We start from the raw sequence: 19,594 nt of genomic DNA, 5'->3' as shown, positions 1-19,594 counted from the left end.
GCCAGGCCCCCTCCCCTGACCCCATGCCTCAACCCTAACCCCTCTGCCCTCCCCCGCGGGGGGCATTTCCCGGTGTCCCCTGCCCGCCCCGTCCAAGCCGGGCGCCATGAACGATCAGTACCACCGGGCTGCCCGCGATGGCTACCTGGAGCTCCTCAAGGAGGCCACCCGGAAGGAGCTGAATGCCCCCGACGAAGATGGCATGACTCCCACCCTCTGGGCTGCCTACCACGGAAACCTGGAGTCGCTGCGCCTCATCGTGAGCCGCGGGTGAGTAGCCCTCCACCAGGCAGGGGAGGGGAAGAGTCTCCTGGTGCGGGCCAGGCCCAGTGCCTCCCCAGACTCCAAGGCTACTCCTCTGAGCTGCCCTTTTCCCCTATGGACAGACAGCTCTAAGTTGGGACATTGGAGCCTGGCATGTGTGGGGGAGATACCCATGGGGGGGGCATAAACTGGGACATGTGGCACTGGTGACCTGGATGTGGGGCTAGGAGGGGAGGAACTGGGATTTGAGGGCCCATGGTTGTTGGAAGGGTGCTGCAGAGGGAAAGATGGGAGAGAACTGCTGGGCAGGAACCCCTGGAAGCAAGGGTGAGAGGGAATGTGGGAACCTGAGAGAAGACTAAGGCTCAGAAGGCCGGAAAGTGGGGGCCTTTGCTGCCCACTCTCCATTCTGGGAGCCAAAGGGCTCTCCCAGCCAGCACCCACAGCTCCCCACAGGCTGGGTCTCACCCTTCTCTCTCCCTCACTCTGCTCCTTCTTGGGATTTATGGCCACTGTCCATAATACCAAATGTCAATGGTTCAGCCACCTCATTAATGTGCTCTGTACCCTTCCCCCACTGGTCACAGATGACCAATGAATGTGTTGATCCTGGAGGGGCTTCTGTCTCCCATCCTCCCTCTGGAGTTGTCCTGAGGGGGGGAACATAGTCTGCACACCACAACCAGGCAAGGTAGCAGGGCCCAGGAATGCAGGCTCAAACCCACTGAAGTGGGTTGGCCAGGGATGGGCCAGCGTGCCAAATCCCACAACTGGGAACAATTTCCCCATTCATCAAAGTTGATGACTCTTTTTAAAGAGTTGTGAGTGGGAAAGTTGAAGTCATACTGGCCTAGACACCAGGGTGGCCTGGGCAGGAAAAGGGGCATAAGGGATGGCCCCAGGAAGGTTAATGTGAATGTCTTAGGCCCTGGGGGAGAGGGGTGGGTACTGAGCTGGTCCTGGTTCTGTGCACCAGCCTGAGGCCCAAGCATGTGGTGGGCGGAGGGACCCCATCCCTCTGTGGCTGTTCCTTGGGCCCAGCAGCAGGGGGAAGAGTCCCTGGGATTAGGCAGTTGAGGCATGTTCCAAGTCATAACTTACTGGCTCCTCCTCCCTCCCTGAGGGCACACAGGGACACTGGCCCACTGCCCCTCCTTCAGAGGGGCACCTGGGTGTCTCTTGAAGGGGACCGGAGAGCAAGCAGGCCTACCTCCCCCAAGTCTTACAGAGGGAAAGCCTGGTGCTGGATGGCTTGGGTCTGATGCCCAGCAGCCCCTCCTCTGCTGTCCTGCAGGACTTGGCACTCTGTGGGGAAGCTGAGCAGGGGGGCTGAGGGGAGATGTTGAGACAAGGGAGTGATTCTTCCTCCAGATCTAGGGGTAACCTCGTGGCCTCATTAGTGTGGGCCAGGGGACCCGTGCTAGGCCCCAGAGAGGCAAGAATTCTGGAGGAGCCAACAGGATGCCCCAGGGAGAATAGTCTGACATGGAGGGTGTTGGAAGGAGCTGTTGGGGTCCCTGCACAGGCAAAGCCAGCCAGCCTCTCAGGGCTCCCAAAGATGGACAGCCTGAACAAGGGAGGGCAAACCTGCCAGGCTGCAGACCTTCCTCCTCCTCCTCCCCAGTCCTGGCTGCCCCCACAGTCCCCTCCTGGCCCAGGCCAAGGCCCGACACCTTCTCTAACACTCACGTTGCCAGGCCTGGCCCTGCTCCCTGCAGACATGGCAGTACTCTCTGCACACAAGCACACACCCTCACACACTCACCCAGGCTCAGGCCCAGCACACATTACCCTCTTGTCCTCTTTCACCGTCGCCCTGCAACACGCAACCACGTTCCCGGTTGCACCTGCCTAGAGACCCAGACTCGCCCTGGCCCACCACCTCTCTGGGCCAGCTCCCTGCTGGGCCCATGAATAATTCACTCCTTTCTCTCTGGGCATCAAATATTTATCCCCTGAGATTCCCAGCCCTCGGTTGGGGAAGGCCCCGCCCCAGCCCCGCCTTCTCTGTCGCCCCGCCCCCTGCGTGCCAGGCCATCTTCCCCTAGGGCTCATCCTTTTGGTGGCTCAGGCCAGCAGGTCTCTTGGAGTCAGTGGAGAGGTCTCAGGCCCACGGGTTTCACTGTGGCCTGGTGTACCTGTGGGGAAGCTCCAGGAGGCTGGGGGCCCTCCCTTCGTCGCCTGGGTCCCCCATTCCCTCTACCTCCAGCCCTAGCGAACTGGCTGCCAGAGCTTGCTATGGTTTATCATTCTTCGTGATCTCCCTGCAGGGGTGACCCAGACAAGTGTGACATCTGGGGCAACACACCCCTACATCTGGCAGCTTCCAATGGCCACCTACACTGCCTGTCCTTCCTGGTGTCTTTTGGGGCCAACATCTGGTGCCTGGACAACGACTACCACACGCCGCTGGACATGGCTGCCATGAAAGGTCACATGGAGTGCGTGCGCTATCTGGACTCCATCGCGGCCAAGCAAAGCAGCCTCAACCCCAAGCTGGTGGGCAAGCTGAAGGACAAGGCCTTTCGTGAGGCCGAGCGGCGCATCCGGGAGTGCGCCAAGATGCAGCGCAAGCACCACGAGCGCATGGAGCGGCGCTACCGGCGAGAGCTGGCGGAGCGCTCGGACACGCTCAGCTTCTCCAGCCTCACGTCCAGCACCCTGAGCCGCCGGCTGCAGCACCTGACGCTGGGCAGCCACCTGCCCTACTCGCAGGCCACACTGCACGGCACCGCTAAAGGCAAGACCAAGATCCAGAAGAAGTTGGAGAGACGCAAACATGGCGGCGAGGGCACCTTCAAGGTCTCCGAGGACGGCCGCAAGAGCGTCCGCTCGCTCTCAGGCCTGCAACTAGGTAGCGACGTGATGTTCGTGCGCCAGGGCACCTACGCCAACCCCAAGGAGTGGGGCCGCGCCCCGCTCCGGGACATGTTCCTCTCAGACGAGGACAGCGTCTCCCGTGCCACGCTGGCGGCCGAGCCTGCCCACTCGGAGGTCAGCACCGACTCAGGTCACGATTCCCTGTTTACCCGCCCCGGCCTGGGCACTATGGTGTTCCGCAGAAACTACTTGAGCAGCGGGCTGCACGGGCTGGGCCGCGAGGACGGGGGTCTGGATGGAGCAGGCACCCCGCGGGGTCGGCTGCATAGCTCCCCCAGCCTGGACGATGACAGCCTGGGCAGTGCCAACAGCCTGCAGGACCGCAGCTGCGGGGAGGAGCTGCCCTGGGACGAGCTGGACTTGGGCCTGGACGAGGACCTGGAGCCCGAGACGAGCCCGCTGGAGACCTTCCTGGCCTCCCTGCACATGGAGGACTTTGCCGCCCTCCTGCGGCAAGAGAAGATCGATCTGGAGGCGCTAATGCTGTGCTCTGACCTCGACCTCCGCAGCATCAGCGTCCCGCTGGGGCCGCGCAAGAAGATCCTGGGGGCCGTGCGGAGGCGGAGGCAGGCGCTGGAGCGCCCGCCAGCCCTAGAAGACACAGAGCTGTGAGTGTCCGTGGGGCGGTGGGGGGGGGCGGGGGTTGGAAGGCCCCTGGGGAGGGGGAGTCCGTCTGCCCTTTCACGGGAGAAAAGCGCACCGTATTTCATAAAATCTGAGCCATTACAAGAGACCCCACTATTTTATTTACCACTAAAAGCTGCTGCCAATTTAACGGTGACCCGAGACTTTCTTATCACAGCTAGACTCTGGAGATATCAAAATGTGGAAAAATGGGCATCTTCCTGTCGATGAGTCGGGGTACTCATAGTAATCACAGTGAGGATGTTTTTGAGCTCTCCCATCTTCCGGCTTCTGGAGTGTGCTCTTGGGCAAGTCCTCATTGATTCCTGAGTCCCTTTGTGTGGTGGGGGATGAGCACGCGGAGACTCAGGGGTTAGGGGATAAATAACTCACTCACACCTGCCACCACTGCTCCATGAAGAGCTGGCTTAACCCCTGGGTCCATGTGGACAGAGGGTGCAGCACTGAAAGGTCAACTGCCCAAGGTCTGCAGCCCGCAGTCAGGAAAGCAAGAGCGAACGCTCCCAGTGGCCAGCAGCAGCAGGGTTGTACTTTTTCTTTTAATATTTAGTTTTTAGTCTTAGGTGGACACAATAACTTTATTTTATATCTATGTGGTGCTGAGGATCGAACCCAGTGCCTTATGCATATTAGGCAAGCGCTCTACCACTGAGCCACAAGCCCAAGCCCAGGGTTGTCCTTTTCAGAAAGCCATTACAGCTGCCCAAGGCTGCCACCACACTGGTCCTCCTGTAGACGGGCCCCTGCCCCTCCCCTCCCCCACAGCATCCCACAAGCCCGAAAATACTTGCTCCCCCCATGTTATTGTGACCTTTGCCTTGAATGTTTGGGGCAGGAGTGGGTGTGGGGAGGCAATCTGATTTACAGTTTGGTGACTGGGGAGGACAGTGTCCTTCATCCCTGACCATCAGCCTGTCCAGAGAAGGGAGGCTAAATCATCAAGGTGATTAGTTCTGGCTGGGGATGATGTCTTTGAAGGCTGTTGTCTAAGTTTTATTTCTGTCTCTTCCTCCACAGATAACCAGGGACTCCTCTCCTCTGACCAAAATGAATTGCAAGTTGCCACAACCCCAGGGGGGCCACAAGGTCCTCACAATTGCCAGCCCTGTAGCCCCTTCCTGAGGAGCAAGGACCATGTGGGTCATCTGCCTTGAAAGCCTGTCCATACCTCAAAGCAAGGTTGTGGCCTGGAGGCAGGCTTGGGGACAACAGAACACCCCTGAACACCAGTGCTGAGTGTCCCAGAGCCCCAGAGCTGCCCTTATCTGAGTGACCTTGAGAAGTACATGTAGATTTGTGGCCAGCCCCAAAGGAGAGCAGGGTCTGCTTGTCCCTCAGAGACTAGACAACATCAGAGCAGGAGAGGAAGTGGGCAAGGAGGGGACATGACCTGTCTCGGCCATGTTGTCCTTCCTACTGCACCTGCCCTGTTCTCTCAAGCCGAAGATGCAGATTTCTACATTTATTTTATGAAGGGAAAAGTTTGGGCAGCCTCCCTCACCCCATATACCCCAAGGGGAGGTTCCCCAGCCACACTCTTCAGCCAAATGCCCTGCCTTTCAGTCCCCACCCTGTCCCCTAACGGCCAGCTCGGTCTCCTCCACCACTAGCTATGGCTGGAGCAGAAGAGCCAGGCTGAGGTGGCTGGGGCCTGACCTCCTCCAACCTCCTTCTCCTCTGCTGTGCAGCCTGATACCCCCCCCCGCCCCTGGGGCCCAGAGGGCCAGAATGCTAGGTGTGAGGTTCTGGAGCAGCGGGCTGCAGTATTATGGCCCCCAGTCCTGGTGGGCACACACTGGCTAGAGAATGGCATCTGCTAGCAGCCTCAGAGTCTCCCAGGGGCCCAGACAGGCAGGGGCTGGGCACAGCCAGGTGTCAGGCCCAGCATGGAGAAGTTCCGTGAAGGTGATACTGGAGAATGTGGATAATGCAAACTGTTGATGTGTCCAGGCCACCAGGGCTGTGTGTGCATGTGTGTGTGTGTGCATATGCGTGTGTGTTGAGGGTCGGTGGGTTTCTCTGGAGGCCTGGGAGCATCTCTGTGATTCTGCATGGATTGTGAGGAAGCAAGAGCTCACATGGGTCCCAGCTCCGTGATGGCAGTGAGACCAGGGAAAAGGCCAGCCCAGAGGTTTCTCAGAGCGTGTCCTTAGGGTTCTTCAGCCAGACCAAGGTCACAGGTATGGGAGAGTCCCTCAGGAGCCACACAAGTGTGCGTGTGTCCATGCCCCATGCAGATCCACCCTTCCCCCTTGTCAGGAGTGGACGCCTTATCTGTCCCCAGCTTGAGAAGCAGCCCCTGCTAGGAGCTCCTCCTAGGGCCTCCTTGACTGGAGCAGGGGAAAGGACCCCAAAGACCCATCTGGACTGTCTGTGTGATCCCATCCGTGAACGTGCCCAGAGCTGGGGGTGTGAAGGAGGTGGTCCCATTGTAGGACCCAGAGGACCTGGCTGCCACAACCATCCTGAACCCACCCTGGCTCCTCTCCCTGTTGTCTGGGCCTGGGCCTGGGGCCACCCCAAGTGCCGACTCGTCTTTCTCTGAGCCCCAGGTGCTGCCTTCCTCACTTGATCCCCGTCCGTTTACTGCCTCAGCCCCTCCCAGTCCCCTGCGCTGAGGTGGGCCGGGCTCCCATTCCCAACACCAAACACAGGCCCCTCCCTCGGACTCATTATAACTTTTGTAGAGAAAGTTCTATATCTTTGTCGTACTTGTGTCCACTTCTTTAGTCACTGGGTCATGGGAGAGGGACAAGGTGAGGAGAGGGGGGAGGGTCTCCCTGGGCCTGTGAGGACTGGGTCCTCTTCGTGGGCAGAGGGCTCCCCACCAGGGCATCTCAGCAGGAGCACCTCCTGACGCCCCAGACTTTGCCCTGCCGTGCTAGCAGGGCCCAGAAGCAGGAGCGTCATGGAACAGAGAGGGTGGAGAACTGGGCCAGCAGGGTCCCTCAGCAGCTGAGCGAGGGGGAGGGTCCAGGTCTGATTCCAGGACTGAGGGCAGGAATGCGTGGTCCCTCTTCCCAGCTCTTCCAGAGAAGCCTTACCCGGGGAGGCGCTGGGCCCTCTCACCCCTGGGAAGCCTCTCGCAGGGAGTACATTTCCCTCACCACCCCCAGGAGCTCTCATGGTGACTGCACAGAGCCCTTGGAGACTTCCCAGGGGCAAGTCTTCCCCTTTACTGGGTGGATAGTGGGCTCTGCTTTCCCCGTCAAGTCTGGGGTCATCTGTTCCATTTCCTAAGGATGCTTCTGCCAAGGGGAGCTCAAAGCAGTCGCTTCCCCTTAGCTACCATCCAAGGGTTCTAGGCCACCTCTCTCCACTTTACAGTGGGCAAGGGACAGACCCAGACCCTAAGCCTCCCCACTGCTGCCACACATTCCTCATGCCTACGCTGCCCAGGGAACCAAGGAGGTGCCATCCTTGCAACCCCCTTCCCTGGCCCATGGAGTGCGGCTGCTTTGCGACCCCTGCTGGCCATTCTTGTCACTGCACCTACCTTAGGACCCTCCCCATGGCCATCCAGGGGAGGACTGGAGGGTGAAGAAGTCTTGGGCAGGACCAGTCAGAGCAGAACCAAACTCAGCATCCAGGCAAAGATTAACCAGCAGCAGTGGGGATAAGGGTTTCAATGGGCCAATGTGGCTGGAGGGAGGAAGCCTGGGGCTCCTGTAGCAGGTTCAGCTCCAGAAGAAGGAGGGGACTTTAAACACAAGAAAAGGGAAGCATTTTACACTCAACTTGCTTGAGTTGGGAGTCAACTGCCTTGGCTCATTCCTCTAAAAATCTAGCTTGAGGACAGAGAAACTCTAAAGGTTTACAAAACTCAGTGGTTCTTAGCCTTTTGGTATTGGAATCCGGTAACAGCATGAATTTTTTTTTTTAATAAGGGATTGAACCTAGGGGCGCTTAACCACTGAGCCCTTGCTTGTTTGTTTGTTTATTATTTGAGACAGGGTCTTGACAAGTTGTTTAGTACCATGCTAATTTGCTAAGGCTGGCTTTGAACTTGTGATCCTCCTGCCTCTGCCTTCCAAATTGCTGGGATTATAGGCATGTGCCACCATGCCTGGCTAACAACATGGGCTTTTCCTGAAAGGCACACAGTGAGCACACATACACTCCTATTCAATTTTACTCATAGGAGACACAGAGTCCCCAGAGGTCCAGGGACCCTGAGTTAGGAAATTTTGGTTAGGCTGATGTGAAGTTAATACCATAAACGAGGTTACTGATTTGATGGAGGTGAGGGTGGTGGAATGAATAACAGGCAGGAGTGACCTCCTGGGTATGTGGCCCAACCCTCCCATTTTCACAGATGAGCTAACTGAGGCCTAGAGGGGAGGGGCTGGCCAGAGTTCATACAGAGCCACTCGGGCAAATTCTCCTGAGGCTTTGCCTGGTCCCCAAGGTCTGTACCCATGTTATGACAAGATGGTACCCCTTATCCCACAGTGCATGCTCCTCTCACCTCCTCTGAAGTTAGCCTAGGTGAGAAGGTGGCAGGACTCAGGGGACAGCCAGACCTGGACCCCAAACTGGCCTACCCCCTCTAGCTGTGTGGCTCTGGGTAAGTTACTCTCTGAGTCTGCTTCCTCATAAGTAAACAGGTAATCTAAGAATGGTGCTAACCCCATAGGCAATAGGAGGGTGAGATGATTGTACTTATAAAGCGCTTAGCACACACCTGAGGTTTGGTGCACATCAGTTCATCATCGTCACAGTTATTATTGGTCTGACAATGGCCCAGGGACATGCCTTGTGTTTGTGGCTGGCCCAGCCACCCAGTAGATAGGTCCTTGATATCCCAGGGAGCAGTCTTCCCTTTCAGACCCTCATATGGGAATAACCCCCCACACTCCCCAACACCACCCTGGGTCCTGGCCCCCAGACCAGCAGGGGGCGTAGAAGCCCTGAAGTGGCTAGGGAATGGGTCCCAGTCAAGGGTGGACCCCTGGCCAGGGGGAGGACTCCAGGGAATCCCAGAGATGTTCCTGGGATGCCCAAGGAGCTGGGCATCTTTCCTGGAGGGGGTGTCACCTTGATTAGGCCACTATCTGATGTTGTCAGATGTTTATCAGATGTTTCTCCTGCCCCGTGAGGCAGGCAGGTGAGGCTAAGTGTTAGCCCACTTCATAGATGAAGAGATTATCAGAGAGGCTATGTGACATTCTGTTAAGGAACAGTCAGGCTCCCTTACCGGGTCACTTAGGCCACTCCTGCCCCAAAGGTAATGCTTTCAAGGTTTTACTATCGATTGTTGAGACTTTATAACATGTCAAGGGGCTTATATTTAGTACTGTATACGTTTAACCCTCACAGTTAAACCATAACCCTTGCCTAGAGAGCAAGTACTACATTGTCATTATTGTCCCCATTTTATAGATGAGAAAACAAAGGCTCAGAGCAATGATTTTGCCCCTGGTAGTTCTCAGAGCTATTAGGCCTCAAAGTGAGATATCCTGATACTGAAATCTGCATCTGGCCACATGCTGCCACAGCCCCATGCACTTGTCCCTTTGGTGGGGATGACTTTCATCTTGAGTCTCCTCCACATGGGTGTGCCTGGGTCCTGGGCAGTTAGGTGCCAGGCTCGACCTGAGGTGGGACAGGGCACCCTGGCAGATTTAAGGTCTGACCCCCATGTGGTCCACCTGAGGTGCCCACTGAGAGAGGACTATGGGGCCACAGGCAGGACCTGCCAAGATGGGGAGGAGGCCAGCAGGAGCATTTCCTCTTCCTGTCTTTCTGTCTCCTCTCTGTCCCATTACCCCTGTGACACGAGGCTGTCCACTTGCTCAGACTCCCTGTTCCTCTCTCTGGCCCTGTCTCTGGTTGAGCTGGAATCTGTGTCCAGATTCTCCTTCAAGAACCTCCTCCTTTTTCTACCCCAATCTTATACCTTGGCAACCTGGGAGCTCCTTGTGCCCAGGGAGCCCAGTGTGCAGAGCATTGAGGTAATGCCCAAGCTCCGCGGGCAGTGGCCTGGAGGCCCGGGCTCCTGCCTCAGATCTGCCGCAGCACAGCTCTGACCTTGGTTAAAGCATAGAACTTAATTCTGCAAAATGGACACCAAGTGCCTTCCTGATCGGGTGATCTTGAGACTTGGCACATAGTAGGTGTGCAGCACGGGACTCCACACTGGATCTGGCCTCCCATTGCTAGTGAGAGCCACCCTGGGGTGCCTCATTGGGATCAGTCCCTTGGCCTGCAGCACTGCTCCCTGTAGGAGTCACTACGGTTGTGTCTGTTTTCATCTGAGGAAACTGAGGCTTAGAGATGTTTGTAAAATGTGCCCAAACTCACACCACTGGGAAGTGGGGAGTTAGAACTCCGTCCTGGACAGGCTGGCTCCCCACCATGCCATGTCTCATTATGGCATTTGAGCACTCATTGAGCACCTGTTGTATGTCAGCACTTAACACCCATGATTTCAGCTAGTCCTCATGACAGCCTCATTTAATGACAAAGAATTGTTGGACCCATTTGATGGGGAATAAAACTGAGGCTGAAGGTATTAGGTCATTGCTTGGGTCACACAGCTGGTGAAAGCACAAACAGGACCTGACTCCTAGGCCCTGGTCAGGGCTGCCTGTCTCTCCAGAACTGCACCCCAGCCCATTTCCTCCAAGAAGGTTGAGGTCAGAGAGCCCTCCCCAACTCTTTGTTATTGAATGACAAGGCCTTGTTTAGAGCCTGAGGCAAGGTCACCTCTGATAAGTCATTTCAGAGCCACCAATGCCTGCCCTCTAGAGAAGGGGCTAGGGGCATAGCAGTTGTGGGTCCTGAAAGCCCATAGAGTGAAATAGGCCCTGTGTCCTTATTTCCACCCCCACTCTGGGCAGGCAGGCATTATTGAAAGCCCCATTTTTATAGATGCAGCAACTGAGGGGCAAAGGCAGGGGCAAATGACCTGCTAGGAAGTGCAGGGCAGGCTGTGTGGTCTGCTGCATTCTATGGGTACAGGCTTCCAGATGCCTCCCCAAACCTGGATTTAGCTAGGTGCAGAGGTGCATGCCTGTAAAACCAGTAGCTGGGGAGGCTGAGGCGGCTGAGGCAGAAAGATTGCACGTTCAAAGGCAGCCTCAGCAACTTAGCAAGGCCCTAAGCAACTCTGTGAGACCCTGTCTCAAAATAAAAAGATAAAAAGGGCTGGGGATATGGCTCAGTGGTTAAGCACACCTGGGTTCAATCCCTGGTACCAAAACAAACAAACAAAAAACCCCTGAACCTAGCATCTTTTATGTACCAGGTATAGCTAAATCATGAGAATGGTTCCATTCCCTGCTTCTCCCACGAGGACATTGCCAGGCAGGTTAAGTCACTTGCCCAAGTCTCGGAGTGCTGAGGAGCCAGAGCTGTGGGATTTGAACCCCAAACTCACGCTTTCCCTGGCAGGCCCCGTCTCCCTCCACCCCAGAGTCTCCCCTGCTGCCAACAGTGCTTAGCCTCATCTCTCCCTGAGTCGCTAGGCCAGGGACAGAGGTCGACTGGCAGGACCTGGGAAGGAATGGGGACAGGGGATCGCTGCCACCCTCCTTCTACTCCTGGGCACACGTGTGCCTGTGCAGCCCGAGTGTGTGTGTGTGTGTGTGTGTGTGTGTGTGTGTGGTGTGGGTGAGCACACTGCCATGTACCTGTGGGGTGTGCAGAGTGGATCTGGGGCTTTTCCGGAAGCTCGTGGTTGCTGGTGCTGGTGAGCTTTCTCTCTCTGTGTGTCTCTGTTTGGGCTCAGTTGTCTCTTTGGTGCCATGTTTCCCAGGAAAAGGGTGTGTGTGTGTGTGTGTGTGTGTGTGTGTGTGTGTGTTCCATCACTTTGTCTGGAATCTATTTTTAGACTCCTCCTCCTGCCTTTTATCTATTTTTAGGGTCCCAGCTCCTTCCGACTGGAAGGTTGAAACTTCTAAACTTCTGGCACCCTGCCTCTGTCCTGCCCTGTTCCTCAGTGTCCCCTCTGTAAGTGGGGAAAATCATACCCACGCTGCAGGCCGGCTCTGAGGTAATGGGAAGCACTTAGCTCAGGCACCAGCACCCCAGCAGGTGGAGGACCAGCCCAGGGGCCTGGAGGACAGGACCTGGGGGGTGGAGGAGGCTCACAGGCATCAGCCAGGCCTGGCATCACTGTGACAGTGACAGGGAGACCTGACATGCTGAGTTGTCCCCAAGCTCACCTTTCTGGGGCTACCACACCTTCTGTGCTGCCCGTTCAGGATAACAGAGCAGAGCTGGTTGGTGTCACCCTCAGCCCTCTCCACCCCCAACACATAGGAGAACATGGGCAAACAGGAGAGGGGCTTTGAGGGAGTGTGTACGTGCTCCTTTTCAGGAAATGGAAACCGTTTATTCGCACCATTATCAATACCAACAGGCTAGATTTAAATCCTGTCAAGGCAGGAAGATCACAAGTTCAAGGCCAGTCTGGGCAGCTTAGACCCTGTCTCAAAGAAAAGAAAAAGGGCTGGGGATGTAGCCCAGTGGTAGAGTGCCCTGAGTTCAATCCCAGTGAAACACGCAAAAAAAGTGTCAGTTTCACAATATGACAATAATGTCATGATCACATGATCACAACAGCATAAGAAGCAGCGCAGTGACAACATTACCTCGCTGGAGCATATGCCTGGGTGGTCACTGATGGCCACAGATCAGATGCCTCACTGCTCTCCCCAGGGACCCAGCAAGGAGGGGTGGCATCACCTCATCTCCTCCAACTGGCCCTCTCACAAAACCACGGCTCAGAGAGGTTAGACAACTCACCTAAGGTCACACAACAAGGACTGGAACCCATGTGTCTGAGTCCAGGTCCTGGCTCCAGATGCTGTCCTTAGTCTGCCTTTACCCTGCCCCCAAACTGTAGCCATCGCTTTCCTTCCCTGCCTGGCACTGGCCCCACAAGGCCCAACACACTCTCTCTCTCTTTTTCTTTGGTGCTGGGGATTGAACCCAGGGTGCTCAACCACTGAGCCACATCCCCAGCCCTTTACTTATTTATTTTAGTTTTTATTTAGAGACAGGGTCTTGCTGCATTGCTTAGGGCCTCATTAAGTTCCTGAAGCTGGCTTTGAACTTGCCATCCTCCTGCCCCAGCCTCCCCAGCTACTGGTGTTACAGGCGTGCGCCACTGCACCTGGCCCAGCGCACACTCTTCAGGCTGCTCTGTACCTCACGGGCGGTGGTGCTGCCCTGATGCGGGTGAAGGTACCTGGAAAACCTCCCTAGAGGGGACCTGCACTGCCGACAGCCCCAGCTCTAGGTTTGCAAGGACCTGACTTGCCGTCTAACTTGGAGTCGTGCCCTGGGCCTCAGTTTCCCTTCCTGTAAGGCAGGAAATGCCGACACCCTGGCGCCTCGGGAGGCAGAGTCCTGCCAGCTCTGTTCTGCTCCCTCTCTCCTTCCTCCCCCTCCCTCCCTCCCTTTCCAGGCCACCACTCACCTGGCTCTCCTGCAGGACAGCTGGCAGCCTGGGAAGGCTTCCTGGAGGCAGAGCACAAGGGCCAGGGCCAGGCCCCTCTAAGGCGAGGCTGATGCTGAGATGCTGAGGATGTGGCCCTGTCCTGCTGGAACCAGTGGAGCTCGGGGTGCCAGTCCTACCCTCAGCTGGCCAGGATCTGAGCCAGGGGCCAGGCTATTTCTCTCTCAGCTCACCCAGCCCCACCCCTGTGAATAATGCCACTTGCCTTTAGGAGCTGCTGGGCCTCACTGGGGATTTGACGTTTTGGGGGATGGCACAAATGGGTAGGGGACAAGGAATGGTCAGAGACCCAGCCAACTAGGCTTAGGGCATAGAAATTGCTGCTAGGAGGTGCTCCCCTAACCCACTTTGTGCAGTCCCCCAGCCCAGTACCCGCCTCTCAGGGCTCCATGCCCATCCGACTCTCAAGATCCCCCGCCAGGCCCTGGGCCAGGGCAGGACTCCTTCCACCCCACCCCAGCCACAGCAGTAATTAACCCCAACAAACCCAACACATAAAGATCCAAATCACAGCAGAAAGGAATCATCACTGCCCTGGGATGGGGATCTCCCGAGGGCCCCAGCAGGTGAACCCAGTTCATCCACCCTTCCTCCATTGCCTAGGTGTGTCCAGAGCTGCCCAGTCCACTGGGGCTGGGAGGAGGGTGCCACCTCCCCACTCAGGTACATTGGATGGTACCTGATGGTCTTGGGTTTGGACCGCGTCTCTCCATCTAATGTCTTTTAAAAGTCTTTGACCTCCTCCTTCATCCCCTGGAGCCTGTTCCCCTCTTCCTGTGGATCCCTCCATTCACTGAACGCCTGATGGGCCCTACGGGAAGGCGGGCGCAGGCTCCTCGTCTCAGGAAGCTCCCAGGGAGTCCCCCATTCCCAGGTGCCTGAGGATCTGTTGGGGCTCCCTGCCTGGGTTTTGGCTGACGGAGCGAGGATGGCCGTGATGTGCCCCTTCCAGATCTGGAGCTCAAACCACATGGTTTCACCCTCTCCCTTCCACTGCCATGGCAACCACAGTGGCTTTGTGTGAAAGACGGAGTCACTACAAGCTGAAAAGGTCTGAACGTCCTGGTCCCACCTGGAGGAGAGCCACCTGACCCATATTGCACTGTGTGACTTGAGCAAGAAAGTATCCTGGGAGCCGGGGACGTAGGCCAGGGGTAGAGAACATCTGTGGGGCCTTCTCTCAGTCTTCAATGCTGGGGGAAAAGGAGGGGGACAAAGAACAAGAGGGCTGAGGATATAGCTCAGCTGTGGGGCCCTGCCTAGCAGCTCAAGGCCCTGGGTTTGATCCCCAGCACTACAAGAAAGAAGAAAGAGGAGGAGGAGAAGGAGGAGGAGGGAGGAAGAAAGAAAAGAAATTACCTGTATTGTATTTAGCCACTGAAAAGCTGGGGATGTTTGTTACAACAGCTGGGCTGCTTGTTACTTATCCTAATACAGGCAAAAGGAGCACCTTGACTTCTGTGGCTGGGTCACAGCGTCTGAGAAGGCTTATTGCCAGGCAGTATGTGACCACTGATGCCTAATACTAGCTGGGAGATGGCATGAAGTCAGAGAAGGGAAAAGATACCCAAAGCCCAAATGCCTGACATACAGTAGGTGTTCAGTAAAACTGGTGGCATGAGCAAAATACACGAGAACATTAGAAGAGTGTTGTAGTGGTGGCCAATGCTGCCGGAGGCCCAGAAGATGAGCAGGGTTCGGGTGGGGTGGGAGTAGAGCCAATTAGCCTCAATTAGCCTGGGAACCCATACCTACAAGTGAGAAAGGGCAGGCCCTGTCCATGGGTCCGAGGTGAGTGAGCAGTCACTGGCGCACTAGAGTAGTGGAGATGAAGCTGGAACTTGGAGGCTTTCCAAGGCCAAGCTGAATACTGCAGTCTGAGGTCTAAAAAGTGTTTTCTTCTTCTTCTTCTTTTTTTTTAATATCTATTTTTTGGTTAGACACAATACCTTTATTTTGTTTATTTATTTTTACATGGTGTTGAGGATCAAACCCAGGGCCTCACGCACGCTAGGCGAGCGCTCTACTGCTGAACCACAACCCCAGCCCTAAAAAGTGTTTTCTTTGCAGTGATAGGGGCGGGCCCCAGGGCCTAACACATGCTAGGCAAGTGCTCTACACTGAACAGCACCCCAGCCTAAACGACCTTATGTTTTTCAAAAGTAGCAACCATCACAACCTTTGGAGTGGCTCCAAAGGGGTGTGTGTGTGCGCGTGACAATCTGTTGGGATATATGTAGAAATAATAAAATTCCTATTGACATTCCTCTTGTGCCTTTAAGTGCTTGTTCTCTGGTGTATATGATACTACTGAGGCTCAGACAGATTAAGTAACTCATCCAAGGTCCACAGCTAGTAAGGGTGCCTGACTCCAAAGTCCAGCCATGCTCTTCACATGCAGAGTCCTGTGCAGACAGGTTAGGGGTTGGATGGGGACAGAGGCAGGCCTAGAGAGGGGCCTTGGAGGAGTAGATACCTGGCATCTCTGGAAGCCTCTTCTGTAGCCCATTGTGAGCTGGGGTCGAGAAGCCCGCCCCAGCCGCTCCCCTGCACCTGGGGCCTGTCATGAGGAGCCAGACAGATTAGATCAGTCCTGGCCTGTGGCCGGCCACCCAAAGCCTCTTAGCTGGTCTTGGGCAATTCATCCTTACCTCTGTGAGCAGAAAGGGTAGGACAGGGGGCTGAGAGGTCAGAGTGGGGTGACAGAGTGGGAGGGGGACAAGGTGTCACCCAGACTCTGGTGACAGGTGGCAGCTGGCAGGGGTAAAGTGGCTTCTCTGCCATCTACACAACTCAGCTGCCAACCCCTGTGGCCTAGGGAACCCAGGTGTCTCACTTTCCCGTGCTTCTTGTGCTGTGTTCACAATTCATGCCTCTGATTCATACTACTAAAAGAACTTTATTTTCCTAGTTTTATTTTTCAGAAATAAAATTGTAGCCAGGAGCTGAGGCGCATGTGTGACATCCCAGAGACTAGAGAGATTGAGGTAGGAGGATCACAAGTTCAAGGCCAGTGTGGGCAACTTGGCCGGACCCTGTCTTAAACAAACTAAAAAAGGGCTTGGGCGGGGGTAGCTCAGTGGCAGAAGGCCCCTGGGTTCAAGATTGTAGGCAGCGGGTGTAGCTTCATGGTAGAGAGCTTGTCCAGCATTCACAAGGCCCTAATATTGTGTTTCTATCCCAAACATAATAATAATAATAATAATAACAACAACAACAACAAAAATTGTAATTAAAATATGCCTACAGAAAAATGCATCCCAGGGGCTGGGGATACGGCTCAAGTAGTAGCACACTTGCCTGGCATGCATGAGGCCCGGGTTCCATCCTCAGCACCACGTAAAAATAAAATAAAGATATTGTGTCCACCTAAAGCTAAAAAATAAATATTAAAAAAAAGAAAAATGCATCCATAAGTAGAGTTTGGTGACTTTTTACAAACCAACACATCCAAGTGTAACTAGAACTCAGAACCAGGAACAAAATATTTGCCAACCCCTCCTGTCCTTTTCTAGCCACTACCCTTCATCAGCAGCAGGCACCTGACTTCCAGGTCATTAGAACTAGTCATTAGTCACTAATTAGTTTTGCCTGGTTGTTGGTGAGGCGTGAAGCCAGGGCCTTGTGCATGGTAGGCACGTGCTCTACCCTAAGGGGCACCCCCTGTCCCGGCTGGGTCTGGTTTTGAACTTCATGTAAGTGGAACCATCCGGCCTGTGCTCTTCTGTGCCAGGTTCACCTTGCTGCACACTAGGTCTGGGCCGTGTAGTATTCCGGGGCGTGCACACACTGTGTTTTATTTATCTGTTCTACTGACGGTGGACGTTTGAGTTGTTCCCAGTTTTTGCCTGTCCGGGGACAGCTGCTTTGAAACGGTTATGTTTCTCTGCCTTTCTGTTTGAGTACATATCTCAGGTACACTTGCGTCCACCTCCAAAAAAGCTCTCTCTGTTTTAAAAGAAAACCTTCCTTGCTGTTTGTTTTTGCTTAATCAGCTTTATAGAGGTGTAGTTAGATATGATAAAATGTACCCATTTTAACTGTACCCCTGGCAACCACTGATGTGGTTTCTCTCCTTGAGCATTCATTTGGCTTATTCCTGAGCTTCCTATGAAGGGACTGTAGGGTAAGTGGGCTCTCTGTCTGGCATCTCTCCTTGGCACCTACCATGCCATCTGCATCCTGGCCTGTAGTTATTGCTCCTTTTTATGGTACACATTATGCGAATGCATCATGGCTCATTTATTCATTTCCCCGTGGACAGATGTTTAGAGTGTTTCCAGTTTGGCTATAATAAACAACGCCGTGACGGTCACTCCATCATTCCTGTACCAGACCTGGTGTTGGGCATGTGTATTCACTGCTCCTGGGCAAATACCTGCGAGTGATTGCTGGGTCGTAAGGTAGGTGTATAGTCAACTTTATAAGAAATGGTCAGACTGTTTTCCAAAGCCTTGGGCCACTTCAACCTCTCATCAGCAATGGATGAGAGGCCAGCTGCTTCCCAGCCATGCCAGCACTTAATTTTGCCATTTATTTCAGTTTAGCCATCCCAGTGGGTCTGAAGGGCTAGCTAGCTTATGGAAGCTTGTGTGTGTGTGTATGTGGCACGTGCGCCAGGGATTGAACCCAGGGGCGCTTAACCACTGAAGCACATCCCCAGCCTTTTTTTGTATTTTATTTAAAGACAGGGTCTCACTGAGTTGCTTAGGGCCTCGCTGAGTTGCTGAGGCTGGCTCTGAACTCTCAATCCTTCTGCCTCAGCCTCCTGAATCGCTGGGATAATAAGTGTGTGCCACTGTGCCCGGCCTTATTGGGGCTTTAATTTGCATTTGCATGTTTTCCTGTGTTTCTTGGCCATCTGAGCTTTTTCTCTGGGGAATGGTTTGTTCAAGCCTTCCTTATTTTATGTCCCCATCATACGTTTCATAGCCGCTGCCTCTGCCATCTACAACCTCAGCATTTTTTCATTTGGAGTAACTAAAAAGTTCTTCAAATTTGCCTTTTTCATTCCAGGGACTTCTCGGTTGAGCCAGACAAACCTTCCTAAACACCACAGTACACACGTCACTCCCTTGCTCTAAAACCTGCTCAGCTCCCCAAGTCTTCGGGGCCAGCCCCACTTCCCCATCTGCCATTCAAGGCAACTCCAGCCCCTGGCCTCAGCCTGTCTCTGCCGCCTTCCTTCCATTGCCTTTTCTACTGATCAGTAGAATATCTTGTCCGCTCCTTTCTCCCCCAGGGTTAAGTCTGCTCTAAATCAAGTCTGCTTCTCTCCAGGGAGGCTGCCTGTGAGCCCCACCCCACGGGGCTTCCTGGTTCCTCTGAGCATCTCTCCTGCTCTGCTGCTGGTTGGCACTCACTCTTTCTCCTTCTTCTTTTTCTTCAGTATTGGGCAAGTGCTCTATCACTAAGCCACATCCCTGGCTCTTATTTTATTTTGCCACAGGATTTTGCTAAGTTGTCCAGGCTGGCATTGAACCTAAGATCCTCCTGCCTCGGCCTCCCTGGTAGCTGGGATTTCAGACCTGTGCCACCGTGCCCTTTCTTTATTTATTAAAAAAAAATTTAGGAGCTGGGGATGTGGCTCAAGCGGTAGCGCGCTCGCCTGGCATGCGTGCGGCCCGGGTTCGATCCTCAGCACCACATACCAACAAAGATGTTGTGTCCGCCGAGAACTAAAAAATAAATATTAAAAATTCTCTCTCTCCTCTCTCACTCTCTCTTTAAAAAAAAAAAAAAAGAAAGCTCCCATTACAATAAAATCAGACTTTCTTTAAAAAAAAAATTAAAAAAAATTTAGTTTTAGTTGGACAGCATGCCTTTATTTTATTTTTTTTATTTTTATGGGGTGCTAAGGATTGAACCCAGTCCCTCACATATGCTACGCAAGTGCTCTGCTACTGAGTTACAACCCCAGCCCATATTTATTTACTTTTTTTCCTGGTGCAGGAATGGAAACTTTGCCCCCTCACAGTACAAGCTAGATGTCCAGGGCCTGGAGAGGGGCCTGTTGGTACCAGGAAGTTCCTCATACACATGATAAAAGTGTGGGCTTCTCCTTATAAATGTTTGTCACCAATATTGTATATGAATACGCTTATAAAATCACACATATCGCCTCAAAAATTCTAGCATGTTGTGGGGGGAGATGGGGAAGGAGAAGGGGGGCTTTCCCCCCTGTCTAAGAACCTTTGATGTGCACCAAAGATTATTGGATTTGAAGGAGATGTCTTGGATTTTAGCTGTAGCTCTATCCTTTTGTAACCGGGTGTCAGGAGATCAGTTCGTTGACTAGGGAGGATGAATTAAGTTAAAAAATAAATGGGGAGAGGTCAT

General features: G+C 54.2%; 1 protein-coding gene across 1 annotated transcript; it reads left to right on the top strand.

Annotated features, from left to right (window-relative positions):
• Nucleotides 1-106: 106 nt before the first annotated feature.
• Nucleotides 107-3,756, top strand: Ush1g (USH1 protein network component sans). The gene is made up of 2 exons (XM_026404875.2): nucleotides 107-270; nucleotides 2,535-3,756. The coding sequence occupies exons 1-2, from the start codon at nucleotides 107-109 to the stop codon at nucleotides 3,754-3,756; spliced, it is 1,386 nt and encodes a 461-aa protein (XP_026260660.1).
• The last annotated feature ends 15,838 nt before the right edge of the window (nucleotides 3,757-19,594 follow it).

Source organism: Urocitellus parryii, chromosome 7 (genome assembly GCF_045843805.1).
Source record: "Urocitellus parryii isolate mUroPar1 chromosome 7, mUroPar1.hap1, whole genome shotgun sequence".
Lineage (NCBI taxonomy): Eukaryota > Metazoa > Chordata > Mammalia > Rodentia > Sciuridae > Urocitellus > Urocitellus parryii.
This window is presented reverse-complemented; position numbering and strand designations above follow the sequence as displayed.

What these genes read in the sequence shown, in the direction of transcription:
- Ush1g (XM_026404875.2), top strand. Translation starts at nt 107, where the DNA reads ATGAACGATCAGTACCACCGGGCTGCCCGCGATGGCTACCTGGAGCTC. An exon ending in CGCCTCATCGTGAGCCGCGG is followed by an intron (nt 271 to 2,534) that starts GTGAGTAGCCCT and finishes ATCTCCCTGCAG; the next exon opens with GGGTGACCCAGACAAGTGTG.